The sequence below is a fragment of the Mesocricetus auratus genome, unplaced genomic scaffold (genome assembly GCF_017639785.1).
Source record: "Mesocricetus auratus isolate SY011 unplaced genomic scaffold, BCM_Maur_2.0 Super-Scaffold_100018, whole genome shotgun sequence".
Taxonomy (NCBI): Eukaryota; Metazoa; Chordata; class Mammalia; order Rodentia; family Cricetidae; genus Mesocricetus; species Mesocricetus auratus.
Window position 1 is genome coordinate 3,496,628 of NW_024429199.1, and position 17,223 is coordinate 3,513,850.

At 43.6% G+C, this 17,223-nt stretch overlaps 1 protein-coding gene across 1 annotated transcript; it reads left to right on the forward strand.

Moving 5' to 3' along the window:
- Nucleotides 1–2,252: 2,252 nt before the first annotated feature.
- Nucleotides 2,253–16,767, forward strand: Amd1 (adenosylmethionine decarboxylase 1). Its single transcript, NM_001281650.1, is given in 8 exon segments — nucleotides 2,253–2,527; nucleotides 11,126–11,212; nucleotides 12,148–12,274; nucleotides 13,229–13,331; nucleotides 14,852–14,894; nucleotides 15,542–15,779; nucleotides 15,859–16,014; nucleotides 16,622–16,767. Coding segments are annotated over 8 exon segments (1,005 nt in total). The 5' UTR covers nucleotides 2,253–2,417; the 3' UTR covers nucleotides 16,763–16,767.
- The last annotated feature ends 456 nt before the right edge of the window (nucleotides 16,768–17,223 follow it).

Genomic DNA, 17,223 nt, shown 5'->3' on the forward strand with positions numbered 1-17,223 from the left:
GAGACAGGGTTTCTCTGTGGCTTTGGAGGCTGTCCTGGAACTCACTCTGTAGACCTGGCTGGTCTCAAACTCAGAGAGATCCGCCTGCCTCTGCCTCCCAAGTGTTGGGATTAAAGGCGTGTGCCACCACCGCCCGGCTTCTCATTTTTATTTTTAAGTGGGAAAGAATGGTCATTAAAAGAAAGAGACTAGTTTAAGAATGATGGTAAATAACTTTTGGACACATTCAGTTTTGTGAAATATAAGCAAAAACTAACTACCTTGGTTAGAAGTACAAGTGATTTGAGCTTCAGTAGAATAATGGCCCTCAAGAAAAAAATGGTATGTTTTACAAAGAAACAATGCAATTCAGTGACACTAGTTAAGTTATCCTGTCTCAAATTAACAATGTTTTACCTTGCCAAGATTCTTGGCACTTTCGTTAATATAAGTTGGGAAAAAGCATAATAGTAATTGAAAAAGCAACTAATTATAAGTAATTGCAAGTCAAATTATATTTATACCACAATTAGTGTTTGAGGTGGTTTAGTAGGCAGTCTTTATTTCAATAAGCAACCATCAAATAATTGAATAGCTTGTAAAACACAGAAATATTCCTTTAATCTTTATTCCAAGTATAACCACATGTTCCTTGAATTACTATTATAATAAATGACATTTATCATATTTTGTCCTAATCCCCAGTTTGAGTTAGATGTTTTTAAAAACATGACAAAAGAAGTCGGGTTGGTGGCGCACACCTTTAATCCCAGCACTCGGGAGGCAGAGGCAGGCGGATCTCTGTGAGTTCGAGGTCAGCCTGGTCTACTGAGTGAGAAGTTCCAGAACAGGCTCCAAAGCCACAGGGTTTGCCTCCTGAGTACTGGGACTAAAGGCTGTGCCACCAGCGCCCCGGCTCAATGATAGTCTTTTTTTTTTTTTAATTTAACAAGATTGGGGACTTCCCCCACTCCAGTATTCCCAAGTAACTAATATCTTTGTTACCATCTTTTGCTACTTAAGATAAAAAAATCCAATTCGACACTTGACCCCTAATTTACACTTTAGTTTATCTTTAGTGAGTGAAAACTCTTGGATACTTCTTTATACCATTATTATATATCCATGAATATCCTTCTTAGGCATTTGAGATAGCACTTGTAAATTTGTGGGGTGGTGGTGGGGGTTGAAATTACTTTGAATTAGTTCATCTCTTTAAGAATATTCAAAGAAAAATATTATCAAACAACCTCGTGTTACACTTAATAAAGCTAGTTCCTGGAAAGTTTTGCAAACTAAACCTCCACCAGTTGACCTAATGGATCACGGGTTGGTAAAGGTGGCTGGTTGGCCGCTGCACTCAGCCAACTCCGAAACTAGGCGAGGCACACGGTGGGAGGTAGGTAGCACAGCAGCCCTCTGAGCTGGGCGCCACGTTGCTCTTCTCTTTTGAAATAGGAAGACAACGCTTCTGGCTATTGTGTAAACCGGTCGAGAGCTGCATTCATTCCCACGTCAGATAAAGCACGAGCCGAATTAAAGCGCATTCCAATCCGACCCCGGGCAACGCGTACGTCACTGACAAACGCTGAGTTTTATTGCCTTGGCTGCGTTCGTCTCGAGGAAACACATGAAAGAATGGTTTAAAAAAAAAAAAAAAAAGGACAAAACCAAAACCCTCGGCTGAAGCGGGGAACTCCATCCGTAGGATCAAAGCCACCACGCCAACCCAGCAGTGGCCACCGCCCCCGCCGAGCCCCGCAGACACCCCTCGAGACTCCCTCGTGCTCTCTGCCTACCAGCCGTATGCAGCGTGGGACAGCCTTGTCTAACCCCCGCTCTCCCCACCAGCTCTACAAGCAACCCCAGCTTCTCAAGTCCCCAGCCGGACAACAGCGCGGTCTCCCGCTCAAGAGACGGCGGCAGCTCCATCCACAACCAAGCTGGTAGACCCCTGCACTCCCACTAGGCCCGCCGCCAGCCAGCCGGCGCTCGGCGACGTTTGACTGACAGCGAGCTGGGCCTATGAGGCCCTGAGGGCGGGGAGATGGCGTCACTTCCTGGCCTGGCGGGGAGGATGCCTTATATAAGGTCTGCGCTCACGCAGAACCCTCGCTTACACAGTATGGCCGGCGACATTAGCTAGCGCTCGCTCAACTCTCTCTAACGGGAAAGCAGCGGACTACAAGAGACTGAACTGTATCTGCCTCTATTTCCAACAGACTCACGTTCAACTTTCGCTCACAAAAAAGCCGGGAAAATTTTATTAGTCCTTTTTTAAAAAAAAGTTAATATAAAATTATAGCAAAAAAAAAAAAGGAACCTGAACTTTAGTAACACAGCTGGAACAATCCGCAGCGGCGGCGGGAGCGGCGGGAGAAGAGATTTAATTTTAGTTGATTTTCTGTGGTTGTTGGTTGTTCGCTAGTCTCACGGTGATGGAAGCTGCACATTTTTTCGAAGGGACCGAGAAACTGCTGGAGGTCTGGTTCTCCAGGCAGCAGTCCGACGCAAGCCAGGGATCTGGGGATCTTCGCACCATCCCGAGGTGGGTGACGGGGCCTGAGGGTGGCTCGCCGCCGCCGCCTGCGAGGCTCGAGGCTCGGCCTCAGGTGGGGCCAGGTCGGCGGGCGGGAACTGGCTTCTCCCGCCGCCGTTGCGGGGCCGCCTGCGCCTGGGGGAGGGGAGGAGGCCGGCGCGGCCGCGTGCTCAGGTAACGTCCCCGGCTGATGGCGGGGCCGGGCCTGGGCTGCGGGGCGCGCGGGCCTCCGGCAGGTGTGGCGCGGGTGAGGGGCGGGCCTGGGCCGCGGGGCTGCGAGCAGGCCTCCCGCCGCGGGCTAGGCGGCCGCGCGTGGCGCTCGGGCGGCGGGATTGGGCGGGAGCGGCCGTGTCGCAGTGCTGGGCCGGCCGCCGCCCCGACGTGCCTTGCAGCAGAGCGCCCCGGGACCCTCCGGGGCTTGCCCACGAGTCTCCTGACCTTGGGTTGTGTAACCTGTGACCGTGGGGAGGTCCGGGGAACGCACGGTGGTGGAGGGTTTGTCTGCTATCGCGGGGTGACGGCCGGCCGGTCAGCCCGGGGATCTATTTAATGCCTTAAGCCTGGAGCAAGGGAACCTGGGGCTCCGCACGCACCGGGGCGGTCACACGCGACAACGGGACGTCGCGCGAGGAGCTGTTGGTGGTCGCGCTTAGAAGTGCGGCAGATAATTGAGGATGCGGGGACCCGGCGGCGCTGACACCGGCTGCCGGCTTTGGGGGCCGGAACGCGGGCTCCGCCGCGATCCTCGGAGCGCTAATGCCACTGGGGTGGCGGAGGAACCGGCGTGGTCCGGTTCATTGAGAGGCGGACCAATGAGCTCCTGGGCCCCTTCGGGAGCCTGGCCCCAGGGTGTGGACCAATGGGCGTTTTAGGAATGTTGGCAGCGCGTTGCAACCGTCTTCTGACAAAAAGCGAGAAGCGAATCCCGGCGGCCACGTGCTGCCGAGACTTTAGAGCACACTGGGAAACGCAGTTCCTACCAGTTGCTGCGGAGGTTTCCATTGTCGGGGGAAATGTAGCTGGACCGTTGTAATCTGTTTCCAAGGCTCATCTGCCATGTGTGCCATTTCCAGTTGCTAACACTTTTCACGTTAATTTCATAATAATCGCGGAGGACCTTATTCTTTTTCACAAATGGAAAACTGGTGGTTGTGATAGGCGTCTCGAAAACCTAGTGTTGTCAGGGTTATTTCCTAGAAAATCTTGGTACTAACTGAATGACGGGATGCTCTAGGAAATTACAAAAACATTTGAAAGCCTGAAATAATCTGTGACACCTTTAATAAAAAAGGGAAGATAGTTTTCCCCAACTTAGAATGGAGCTCTAGAAATGGCTCAGCAGATGACGGTGCGCTTCCAAAGGGCCCGGATTTGATTCCCAGCACTCACATAGCATCTGTAACTGGTTCCCCGGGACCTGACGCCTCTTCTGACTTCTGTGGGCATTGCACACGTGCAGTACAGGCATACTCGTTAGGCAAAATCACCTGTACAAATAAATTTGGGTGTGCGTCGGTGTGTGCCTGTTTAAAGTGTCTCCTGAGCTGGACAGTGTTGGTACACACCTTTAGTGCCAGCAGGTCTACAGAGTGAGTTCCAGGACAGCCTCCAAAGCTTCACAGAAACCCTGCCTTGAAAAAAGAAAAGAAACTGGGTGGAGGGGAAGTCTTTTAAAAGGACAAGCTATTTTCTTTAAATGTTTGAAAACCCCATTTTTGTGTGTAGTAACCAAGCAACTGAAATTTTACTGTTTCTGTGTGATTTTTACATGCTTCATAGATATTTAGCATACATGGTCATAAGCACCACCCTACAGCTAGCCTTAAAAAATGTCACACACTGATCGTTATTTACTATGAGGCTTTTAAAGAAGTGTCTAGAAAACAGTAGGTGGTAGATAAACCTACCTAGTCAGTGGCTTAACTAAGGAGTCTTATAGGAGCCCTGTATCATTTCTGAAATAAACAATTACCATAGGGTAATAGGATTAAATGAACTGATATCTATAGTAATTAAGGTCTTAACAGTTTATGATTCTGTTCTTCCGGCGGAGACTGAGGAAGAAAACAGTATTAGTGACATAAAGTGCTGTGTATTAATGACATCGTAGCAATTTGATCTTTAGGTTTCTTGTTTTGTTTTGTTTTGTTTTTCGAGACAGGGTTTCTCTGTGGCTTTGGAGGCTGTCCTGGAACTCGCTCTGTAGACCAGGCTGGCCTCGAACTCACAGAGATCCACCTGGCTCTGCCTCCCGAGTGCTGGGATTAAAGGCGTGCGCCACCAATGCCCGGCTGATCTTTAGGTTTCTAAGAGTCGGGGTTTCTCTGTGCTGCCCTGGCTGTTCTTGAACTTTTGGCCTCAAACTCAGGAAATCCACTGCCTCTACCTCCTGGGTGCTGGGACTAAAGACCTGTGTCCACCACCGAGTTGTTTTTATCCATACTTTGAGCCCACTCTTAAAGTAAACTTTCAGGGCTTTGTGTTTGGGTCACTTTTCCCATGTAGCCTTGGTTGGCCTGAAACTATGTAGACCAGGCTGGTCTTGGAACTTATTAAACTATGTTGTACTGAGTAATATTGGTAATCAGAAAGTCTTGTCATGACTGAAAATACTGCCTTCAATAGCCATCAAAATGTGAACAAATTAGAAACTGAGGTTACAATATCAACAGATAGTTAAAATAAAGAAGTAGTCTCTTTTTTTTTCTGGAGACAGGGTTTCTCTGTATTGTTTTGGAGGCTGTCCTGGAATTCGATCTGTAGACCAAGCTGTCCTGGAACTCACAGAGATCCGCCTGCCTCTGCCTCCCGAGTGCTGGGATTAAAGGTGTGTGCCACCAACGCCCGGCTAAGAAGTAGTCTATTTTTAAAGCATATTGAACACAAGCCTACAGAAAGAATTAATAAATTTAAAATATCAAAAGATACACAGAGGCACTGTGTGTATTAGAAATAAGGATTGCTTTTCACACCTTCTGCAAGGAGGGGACACCTTTAGAACATAACCAGACTTGATAGTTTTAAGAAAAGATCCAATTGGCCAACTGGTCTATTTGTGTTTACCAGTAAAAGCAGGAAATATATCTTCATATGAAGACTTGGGAATTTTAATAGCAGTTTTGTGATACTCCCAAATGAAAATAGTTCACTAAAAAGGGAGGTAATTAGGAATTTAGTGGCACATACCTTATTAAAAATAAAGAGCAAATGGATAGTTGTAAAATCATACAACAGAATGTTACCCAAAAATAACTGAGCTTTTGATTATACATACACTACATGAGTAGTGATGAAAACAGATATGCTGAGAAAAGAAACCAGGCAAAAGTACATGATGTAAGATCTCATTTCTGTAAAAACAAGTGCAAACTAATCAGATAAGACTGGTCAATGGTAGACTGCAGGCCTTAACAAAGGGAGGAATGGATTGCAAGGAGCAGGAAGGGCCTTTCAATAACTGGGTATTGTGGTATATGCTTTTAATCTTAGCATCCTGTAAGCAGAGGCAGGCAGCCTGAAGCCTTCTCTTCAAGATCCAGGATGTGTTGCTGAATGGTGGAGTTGAATGAACATCTTTCTGTGTTTGTATGATTTCAGTCTGGCAAAACTTCAATGGGCAAAGGTATTTGCTGAACAAGCCTGGGAAACTGGATTTCTTTAACCCAGAATCTCAGGAAAGTTGGAGAGAAGCACTTCCCAAGAGTTTTATCCTCTGACATACACTAGTGCCTTGTGGCATGCATGCCAAATACACATATACAATAATGATAGGATTTTATGGGTGTGATGACATATCCCTTAATCCTGGGGCTCAGATACAGAGGTCATGGATCTTTATGAGCTTGCAGCTTGCCTGGTCTACAAAATGAGACCCAGACCCTGATGACACCTTCCCATCTCCCAACCTGGGAATTCAATCTTGTATCTTTTGGGGGATGCTGCTTAGGGAGTAACTTGAGCTTTGGATTTGCTTATCTTTTTGTTTCATTTTTGAGGTGGTGACTTTTTTTTTTCTAAGTTTGTACAGGGAGGCAGGGACAGGTAATTGATGGGTTGATTAATAAACTCTGTGTGAAGGAAGACAGACACACTCCTTAATTATCATCTGGTACCCCATGCATGTGTACCCATACTGGTGTGCACATATTAACTTTAGTTTTGGTAATAGTTTTCCCTGGTAGCTCTTGTAATACCCTGTTTTAAATATCTTTGCTAATCTCAGTCTGGAAAGTGTTTTTCCCGTGAAGGTTTTTTTACATTTCATTTTTAGACACATAACTCACCTGATAGTGATTTTTGTATATGGTATGAGGTAGTAGAATAGACCCTTTAAGCAAAATGGGTCCATCTTTCCAAGCTTTAATTCCAGAGGAGACTAAGTGCAAACTTAATGAGCCTTTTAGAGTAAAGTAAAGGAGCATGTGCTTACGCTTTGGTTTTTAGTTTTGGGGGTACACTTGAATTTTGTGCTGGTAGAGGTCAGAAAAGGTTATCAAGGTTATGTGAGATCTTCCTGTTCTGCATACTGAGTACTGGGACCAAAGGTGTACTACCAGGCTTGACTCGTGCTGAATGCCTCTTGATTGCTTTTGCCCGGTATTGAGTCTTCTGGTCTCTCTCTGTGTCGTTTCTGTCGTTGTCCGTCCATACACACACACACACACACACACACACACACACACACACACACACACACACACACACACACACACCCCAGTCAAACTTGGGTGCTGAGTCATCCTGTTGCCCCCAAGCTATCTATCTTAAGCATACATACACTGACTGAAGTAGCAATAGAGAAAACAATGCAAATAAATTTGGGACAAATTATGTTTAGATGGTTGCCCTTGGGAGGCCAGAAGAGAGCATCTGATCCCCTGGAACTGGAGTGGAGCCAGTTGTGAGCAGCCATGTTGCTATTGTGCTTGGTCACTTTTGACACAGGGTTAAGGTTAGTGACGGCCTGAGTCTCAGAAACAGACCTTAGTCAAGTAGTGCACTTGCTAATTTGGTAACTTCTGTTGAATTTTAAACAGTGACTTGGTAAGCTGAACTTTGAAACCAGCCATTTTACTTAGGAAGTGATGTGTAATGTAATCAGTTAGATTTGTAGATTTAAATCTCTGGCCGCCTTGCTCAGATCTCTGGCAATAGAGTCTCCCCTGTACCATCATTTCTTTCTACCAACTTTTCAGGTGACTGAAGTGTAGCTCTCTCTCCTCTTTGCTCTGATTTCATTTCGTCTGCCTTCTGGTGCTGTTCTGTCTCCCTGTGTAGATTTTATCTTGTGAATCTGACACCAAAGTCCCTCTGTTGGGCCCTCGTACACAAAATGTAGTACAAATAAAAAATCCAGAGACATATTGGGGTTCAAGCTGAAGATGAGAGAAGCAAAGCAGCCAGGCACTAGCTCTTACCTCTCCCTCAGACTGAAAGTGTGATCCTGTCTCCACACATCCTCATCGAGGGAGGCTGAAGACTGAATGCCAAGTACCCGAATGAGACCCTGAGCTCTCTAGTGCTGAGATTAAAGGTGTGTACCACCACTACCTGGCCTCTATGGCTGTGACTGGTCTTGCCATGCTGATCTTCAGACAAGCCTTATTAGGTCATAAGATCATAAACAATATTTCACCACAACAAAATAATAATAAAAAGTCTTATGTATACCTAATGCAGTATAAAAATGATGAAGAATGATAGAGGAAGAAATGAAAGTCTGTATAAGGGGCCTCCATGCTGGTGGTGGGAATCAAACCCAGATCCTCTATAAGAGTAGGCGTAAGTAGTACTCTTATCTTAACCAATGAGCCGTCTCTCCAGCTCCTCTTCTGCCTTTTTAGCTGTGTGGATTTGACTTAGGTGGAATGGTGAGTGTTTAATGTGCCCCTGGTTTGTGCTTTTGATGGCGTTTTTTTCTTTTTCCTTTTTTAAGCTATTATAAGTTCTACTGGGAGTCCAGCATGCTAGACCCAACTTTCATATGTGTGTGGGGCAGGGGTTCTGTACTGTTTTCCATAATTTTTGCTGCTCACTTTGAGGAGAGGGGTGGAATTGGAATTCGGTCTTGTGTATGCTTGGTAAGCAGTATCATCTTGTGGTTAGTTTATATGATTATTTGCATTTATTTAGAGACAGTTGTTCAGTCCAGGCTGGACTGGAGTGGAGCACCTTAGTCTCTCCAGTGCTAGGTTGTTATAAGCATATTCACACCTGTTGAGCACACAGCTTTGTCTAGACAGTTCAGTTCTATTTAGCTAGTAAGAGTCGTAATTATGCTGCCTCCATCTTAGCAACCCAGCATACTTCTTCCTCAGCTAGCAGTGATGTTTAAAGTAGCCAGTGTCTTTTAAAAAGTCAGTTGGCTTATCAACCAAATGATTATAAAGGGATATACAGCCAGAGGCTCAGTGAAAGAAACTGCATAGCAAGAAAAATTTCTGTGGAAAGATAACCTACTTTTATAAATAATGCCTTGTTGAAACCTACAGTAATCTATGGTTATTTTTGTCTATTAGAACACTCTGTTTAGAAAGTCTAATGGAGTTGGTAATAGTTGAAGGTGTGTGTGCGCTTTATTCCTAACTCTGCACCAACATTACTAGCCTATATGAACTATTTCACTAAGTTGGTCTGTTTGTAAGTCTTGATATTACAGATTATAAGCATAGCATTCAAATAGCCAACAAAGGCAACCCATTAGGATCACATACTAGTTTAGTGATTGGAAATTATTAAATTATTGAAGCTTAATGAAAGCAAATACGTAAGATGTCCTATTTGTATGTAGTTTTTAAAAATAATTTATTTTGTGTGCATTGGTGTTTTGCCTACATGTATGTCTTGTGAGGGTATCAGGTTATGGAGTTACAGGGAGTTTTGAGCTGCCATGTGGGTTCTGGGAATTGAACCCTGGTTCTCTGAAAGAATAGTCAGTGTACGTAACCTCAGCCATCTCACCAGCCCTAGGTTTGGGTTTTTTTTGTTGTTTGTTTGTTTGCTTGTTTTTTTGTTTGTTTTTACGAGACAGGGTTTCTCTGTATTGTTTTGGAGGCTGTCGTCCAGCCTGGCCTCGAACTCACAAAGATCCTCCTGCCTCTGTCTCCCGAGTGCTGGGAAAGGCGTGTGCCACCACCGCCCGGCTGGTTTTTTTGTTTTGTTTTGTTTTGTTTTTCCCCCCCATTGGGTTTTTTGGTGTTTTGTCTGATGAGGGTGTCAGAGACAGTTTTGAGCTGCCATGTGGGTGCTGGGAATTGAATCAGGAACCTTTGGAAGAGCAGCCAGTTCCCTTAACTGCTGAGCCATCTCTCCAGCCCCCCTAGTTTTTGTTTTAAAGGATACTTTGCATTGACTTAGGAGGTCGGTGTTTCTTGGGGACCATTGCTACCCAAGAGACCTTTGGCAACACTTGGAGATATTTTTGGTTGGCATAACTGGGTGGTAGGTGCTGCTTCTGGCATGTGAGTGGGTAAAGGCCAAGGATGTTTGTGCCGTGCACAAAGAACAACTCAGAACCCCAACAAACAAGTATATGGATTAGAATGTAAGTACTGAAGTAACGGTTGAGGTACTAAAAAAAAGCTGGATGTCAGCATGTGACTTTAATCCCAGCAATTGGAAGGCATCGGCATACTGATCTCCAAATTCAAAGCCAACCTGATCTTTAGAGCAAGTTAGGACAGCCAGGGCACCAGTTAGGACACCCTGTCTCAAAGAAACAAAAAAGATTGTGATTTTTTAAAAAAAAATGCATACTCTTTACTTATGAGAGTAAATGGAGGGGCTGGAAGATGATTCCATGATAAAGAGCAATGACTGTTCTCCTGGTAGACAGACACAGGTGGATTCCCAGCTGTGGCAGCTTAGAACCATGTGATGGCCTCTTGACCTCTAAGCACTATATACATGTTGCATGCAGATAAATTTGGGCAGGGTATCCCATACACATAAAATAGTTTTTTTTAAGTTAAAAGAGGGGGGATGGGCCGGGCATTGTGGCGCATGCCTTTAATCCCAGCACTGTGAGTTCGAGACCATTCTGGTCTACGGAGTCAGTTCCAGGACAGGCTCCAAAACAATACAGAGAAACCCCTGTCAGGAAAAGCCAAAGGAAGGGGGTGGCCAGTGTGATAACACTCTTTAACCACACTGCTTGGTAATCACAGGCCGGCAGACTTTTGAGTTGGGGGCCAGCCTGTGTACATAAAGACTTCCCAGCTAGTCAGGGCTACCCAGTGAAACACTGAAATAAATGGATTAAGTGGTCTCAGTTACTGTCTCACATTTTCTGTTTTAAATCTGTCTTAAGTGACTGGAAATGGCTTGTGTTGATGGCACACGCCTGTAATCCTAGCACTTGGGAGGCAGACTGATCTCTGTGACTTCGAGGCCAGCCTGGTCTACAGAGAGAGTTCCAGGACAGCCTCCAAAACAATACAGAGAACCCCTGTCTCAAAACAAAAAGTGACTGGAAATAAAACTAAAACTCAGTGGTAGGGTGCTTAACTCTCATGAACCAGTTTCCTTTTCTTAACAACGGAGGACAAAGGTTGTCTAAGTCTGGTAGAAATAGTACTGTTTTTAATTGTGGTTTTTGTTGAATAACAGATCTGAGTGGGATGTCCTTTTGAAGGATGTGCAATGCTCAATCATAAGTGTGACGAAGACTGACAAGCAGGAAGCTTATGTACTCAGGTGAGTTCTAAGTGTTGAGTTGCTGTCCTGATCCATAGCCTTTATGAAATATCACTCTTCTCTCACCAGAATCTGTGTTTTCCAGTTTTATGAATCTGGTATGAAATAGGATTGTTTTGTTTCTAGATAGGATTTTTAAGCCTTCCTAGCTGCTCTTTGTGAGGGTTGCCGTAGTTAACAGCAATGTCTGTCGGATAAAAGAAAAACAATATATTCTAATATCCACCCCACCCCCACTGTTCTCTGCCCCAATTTCTGACAAGGTTGAATTTTTGCTTCATTACATCAGGTTGCTGTATTAGTATACAAAGGCTATTAATCTTTTAAAATCGGTGCAAGATCAGTTTAACCAATAAATGCTTGGGAATGTTTACTTTATACTGAAGTCTATTTGGCGTATGCAGATGCGTGTCAAAATGCTTACTGTACACCATGCCAATTATAAAATGATGTACAAAAACTTGTGAGAGCAGTGCTGTCCAAGAGAAGGTAAAGTTATATATTTAGTAAATAGCGGTGAGTACACAACTATAGCAGTCATACTTGGTTAGGCTAGTGTATATTATATCCAGACATTAAAAGGAATGTGAGTACTATTTACTCTAAAGAAGAAAAATAGAATTCCACAATTGCAGGAATATGAATGGGCTAGGAATGTACTATTCAAGCAAGGTCACATACTCTCAGGGATAATGCTGCACTCTCACATGTTCAGAACTCTGTGTGTTTATAGGCTAAATATCAGGAGATATGAGGGATGACTAATAGTTTTTCTAGTTCTAATTTTGCTTGTTGTAGATTATGTTTTGGTGGATAAGTACATATGATGTATATCCAGTGGTGAAATAAAAATCACAGATATTGATGTGCTAGAATATTAATTGTATTCTCAGTGATACATGCTGAGGTAATGATCTTGTGCTTTTCTGTTGCAGTGAGAGTAGCATGTTTGTCTCCAAGAGACGTTTCATTTTGAAGACATGTGGTACCACCCTCTTACTGAAAGCACTGGTTCCCCTCTTGAAGCTTGCTAGGGATTACAGTGGGTTTGACTCGATTCAAGTAAGTGCTAAGACATGGTATTTAAAACTGATATGCGATTTCTCTTTGCCTGAAAGAAAGGACTGTCATTACACAGGTTTTTGATGTCTTTGTACCTGTGGTTGGGACTGATCCCAAGGCTTTCACTTCACATACGCTAGTCAGATGTTCTGTCACTAAATATAGCCTGCCCTACTGATAACTGTTTGGGGGCATCCCTCAGGCTTGCCTCAAACTCAGTCAATCCCCTTGCCTCCTCCTCCAGAGTTCTGGAATTACAGGTTTATGTTATCACACTCAACCTATTGGGGGTGGGGGCAGTCAGGCTTTGGAGCCCTGGCTAGTCTCAAACATAACACTCTTGCAAAAATTGTGAACTACCATAGCCACCCCACTAGTGTGGTTATGATAATTACTCAGCTATCCTTACAAGAAGTGTAAGATAGGCACTTAAATTGTATTGGCTGACTAATGAAATAAACATGAGTTTTATTCCCAGAACCCATCAAAGACTGGAGAGAAATGACTCCAGATTTGTCCTCTGAGGCTTCCCCATGCACTCTGTGGTACCGTGCACATGTGTATAAATGTTTTGTCTTACATGTATGTGTACCTCATGCTCATGGAAGCTAGAATAAATAGGGAATCAGATTCCCTGGGGCTGAGTTAGAGAGGGTTTGTGAGCCTTTGTGTGAGTGCTGGGAGTCAAATTTAGGATCTTTAAAAGAATCACTGTGCTAGGAAGAAATGTATTTGGTCTGTGGTTCTGACCCATCAATAGACACAATATTTATTTTACTCTTCATTCCAGCTTAGAATGTACATTGCAGTAGTGAAGGTGTGCATATTAGTGTCATTCTGGTAGCTAATTTGTGTTTCACAGTTGCAACTTGAAACATTTGTAAAGTTTTTGTTGTCTTTTCTATATGTAGGTAAGAAAAAAATCTTAAAAAGATCTCCCTCTCTCTTTTTAAGAGCTTCTTTTATTCTCGTAAGAATTTCATGAAGCCTTCTCACCAAGGGTACCCACACCGGAATTTCCAGGAAGAAATTGAGTTTCTTAATGCAATTTTCCCAAGTAAGTAAAAATAGAACATGTATTTTTCAAGACAGGGTTTCTCTGAGTAATAGCCTTACTTGTCCTGGAACTAGCTAACTCACGTAGATCCCCGCCTGCTCCTGCCTCCTGTGTGCTGGGAATAAAGGAGTATGCCACTACCACCCAGCTGGTTGGCTGTTCTTGTCTTTTAAAGTTAGGGATCCAATCATTTAAAGGTGAATGGGGTTTTTGTTGTTGGTTTTCTGTTTACCTGGATGTTGTAAGGATTTCAGACATTTTAGTTGAATGGGTAACAAGTTGTATTTTATGCTTGCAAACATAATGTCAGTGCTGGTAAGGTGCACAGAATGTCTTGGGAAGCAAGGCAATGAGACATATACTATAGTCCTGGTTACTAAGTGGATTGAAGGAGCCCTCGAGCCCAAAGATTCAAGGTCATTCTGGGCCAGATAATGAGAACTTGTTTCGAAAACTGCAGCTGGAGAGATAGCACAATTAATTAGTTTTAAGTTGCTTACTACACAAGAGTGCAAATTTGATCCTCAGTACCTACATGTATAAGAACAAACCCAGCCAGGTGTGGTGGTGGGGTTTATAATGCTGGTGCTATGGAAGCAGAGACTGGTAGATTATGTGTGACATAGCCTGTTCTGTATAGACTTTAGACCAGTGTCTCAAAAAATAAGGTTGAAGGCTCTAAATCTTAAGATATCCTAATAACTTTGCAAAGTCACTTACAGGAACAGATTTAAAGGTGAAAATCTGGGTATAATGTATGTGTGCTCGCATGGTGGGTGAACACATACTTAGCATGTGTGAGGCCCTGAATTTGATCTTCAGCACTTCAAGTAATTTATGACCTCAAACACTAGCTGCCAGAGAGTGGTGGGCATTTACTTGGTGTCATTTCCAAGTTGGGTTACTGTGCTAAGGGAAGTCTTGAAATAGTTTGGGATGGACATGTAAGGAAACCCGATTATTATATTAATTAGAAGAATAGAAAAAGTACCCAATTTCTACCCTGTGGGAGTTATAGGGTAAAAGTAAACTATGTATTCTCAACCATTTAGGTCCATCTACATTCCAAGGATATCAATGACCATCAGGAAAAAGAAAATGTGTGTTTGGGTGTGGAGGGGAGGCGCAAGGGTGATTTATCATCTTGTGGAGGACCTGGGTTTGGTTCCTGGTGTCCACGTCAGGATGGATCTGACTTTGTGGTGACAACAAACTGATACACGTGCAACAAACCTTTAAATAGCAGACCGAAGGAGATTTTGTTGTTTTGTTTTGTTTGTTTCTCTGTATTGTTTTCGGAGGCTGTCCTGGAACTCTCTGTAGACTGACCAGGCTGGTCTCGAACTCACAGAGATCCGCCTGCCTCTGCCTCTCGAGTGCTGGGATTAAAGGCATGCAGCACCAATGCCTGGCCCACTGATAGTGTTTTTAATGGGTGGTAATAATACTGTTTACTGAATAACTGATAATGAACCATTGTATTCAGTGGGTTTTTAAAAAATAATTTTCTTTCCTTACAGATGGAGCAGCATATTGTATGGGACGTATGAATTCTGACTGTTGGTATGTAATTGATTTTGGTTTGGTTTTGTTGCCCATGTATGGGTTTTTTGAGGGAACAAAGGTACTGTTGTTTTAAGCTAGACCTGGGAGCCCATGTTTATTAATCCTAGCTACTCTGGAGGCTGAGGTAAGAGGAACAAGGCCAGTAAAGGCAGTATAGTAAGACAAAAAGGGGAAGGATAGGAGGTGTGGTTCGGTGGTAGAATGAGTGTTTGAATTCACTGCCCATGTCTTATATATTCCTGGATGCTCGGTGGGCTATCCACTCTAGTTTGTAGAACCCTTGATCAGTTGTCCTGGCTTTTCTGCAAAGGTTGGGGTCCCATCTCTCCCCTTCCCGTCCCCTCCCCACCACTCCAGGCTAGAATGTAGACTGACTTGATGTTATACAGGCAACCACAGCTGCTGTAATGTTTTAAAGTATGGCCATTGTGCAAGGGGCACATGGGGTTGTTTTGTGTTTTTGAGACTGAGTTTCTCTGTGTAGCCCAGGCTGTCCTGGAATTTGCTCTGTAGATCATGCTGGTCTTGATATCAGAGATCTACTTGTTCCTGCCTCCCAAGCGCTGCTCACCTGAACATGGGCTTCTTGAAAGAACCAGGGTAAGGTTTCTCCTAGTCAACTGTGATGTTTTACTTCTGTATAGGTACTTGTATACTTTGGATTTCCCAGAGAGTCGAGTAATCAATCAGCCAGATCAAACCCTGGAAATTCTGATGAGTGAGCTTGACCCAGCAGTTATGGACCAGTTCTACATGAAAGATGGTGTTACTGCAAAGGATGTCACTCGTGAGAGTGGAATTCGTGACCTGATACCAGGTTCTGTCATTGATGCCACACTGTTCAATCCCTGTGGCTACTCAATGAATGGAATGAAATCAGATGTAAGTAATTAGAATCTTCAAAAAAATTTAATATTGTTTTTTCCTTTTGCTTGCTAATAACAATAACTTTCTCTCTAAGGGAACATATTGGACTATTCACATCACTCCAGAACCAGAATTCTCTTATGTTAGCTTTGAAACAAACCTAAGTCAGACCTCGTATGATGACCTTATCAGGAAGGTTGTGGAAGTCTTCAAGCCAGGAAAATTTGTGACCACCTTGTTTGTTAATCAGGTAATTTGACTTCTGTTTTGTTTTCTTTTGTCCATATTAGGAACTGTATCCATGGTCATGCACATCTAGGCAAGTCTTCCCAGCCCAGGTAATCTGGTTGCTAGGAGTAACAAAGCTTCAGAGTAAATGGGATAATGGGGAGTACCACAAGACATGTTGCAGGATGACAGCTCACCTAGTTACTGAGCTGTGTGTAACAGTGCTATTATCCATTGGGTTACTTTAGGTAGAGAAACCTTTGGCAGTTTTTGTTCTGTATGGCACCTGGCTAGCAAGCTACTGTTGATAACTTGGTCAGAGCCTACAAGAAAACAAAATGCCACAGTTTAGGGTTGGAGACAGCTAGCTCAACACTTAAGAGAGCCTTCAGCAGAGAACCCGAGTTCAGATCTCAGTGCCCAGATCAGCTGACTAAAAATGCCAAGAGAATCCTACAACCTGTCTGGCCTCACAGCATGCTTGCACAAATAAATGCATTAAATAAATAAATGAAATTTTCTTACTTGATAATGAAGTTTAAAGTAGTCATCATGGCATTACTGTTTGGTCTGAAAAATAGTACCTAGAGACTAGAAGTACTAATGCTTGTTTTCATTTTTCCCCCCAGAGTTCTAAATGTCGCACAGTGCTTTCTTCACCCCAGAAGATTGAAGGTTTTAAACGTCTTGATTGCCAGAGTGCTATGTTCAATGATTACAATTTTGTTTTTACCAGTTTTGCTAAAAAGCAGCAACAACAGCAAAGTTGATTAAGAAAAATGAAGAAGAAAAAACGCAAAAAGAGAAGACACACAGGAGGTGGTGGCTGCTTTCTAGATGTTGATACTGGGGGCTGGGTTCTCCATGACCACCACCTTGTAGTTGCAGAAAGCCCTAGGTGTAATGATAGTGTAATCATTTTGAAGTGTATGCATTATTATATCAAGGAGTTAGATATCTTGCATGAATGCTCTCTTCTGTGTTTAGGTGTTCTATGCCACTCTTGCTGTGGAATTGAAGTGCATGTAGAAAAGAACTTTGACTGTATGAATCTTTATGACACTTGTGAAAATGATCCAATTTGGTTTATGCACAATGTAATATTTCTGCAGGCATCATCCAAAATCCCCCACAGACAAGGCTTTCGTCCTCATTAGATGCTGGCCTCAGCTGACCATCTGCGACTGTTCTATTAAATTGCTGCCAGAGTTTTTACATACAGTTACCTCCA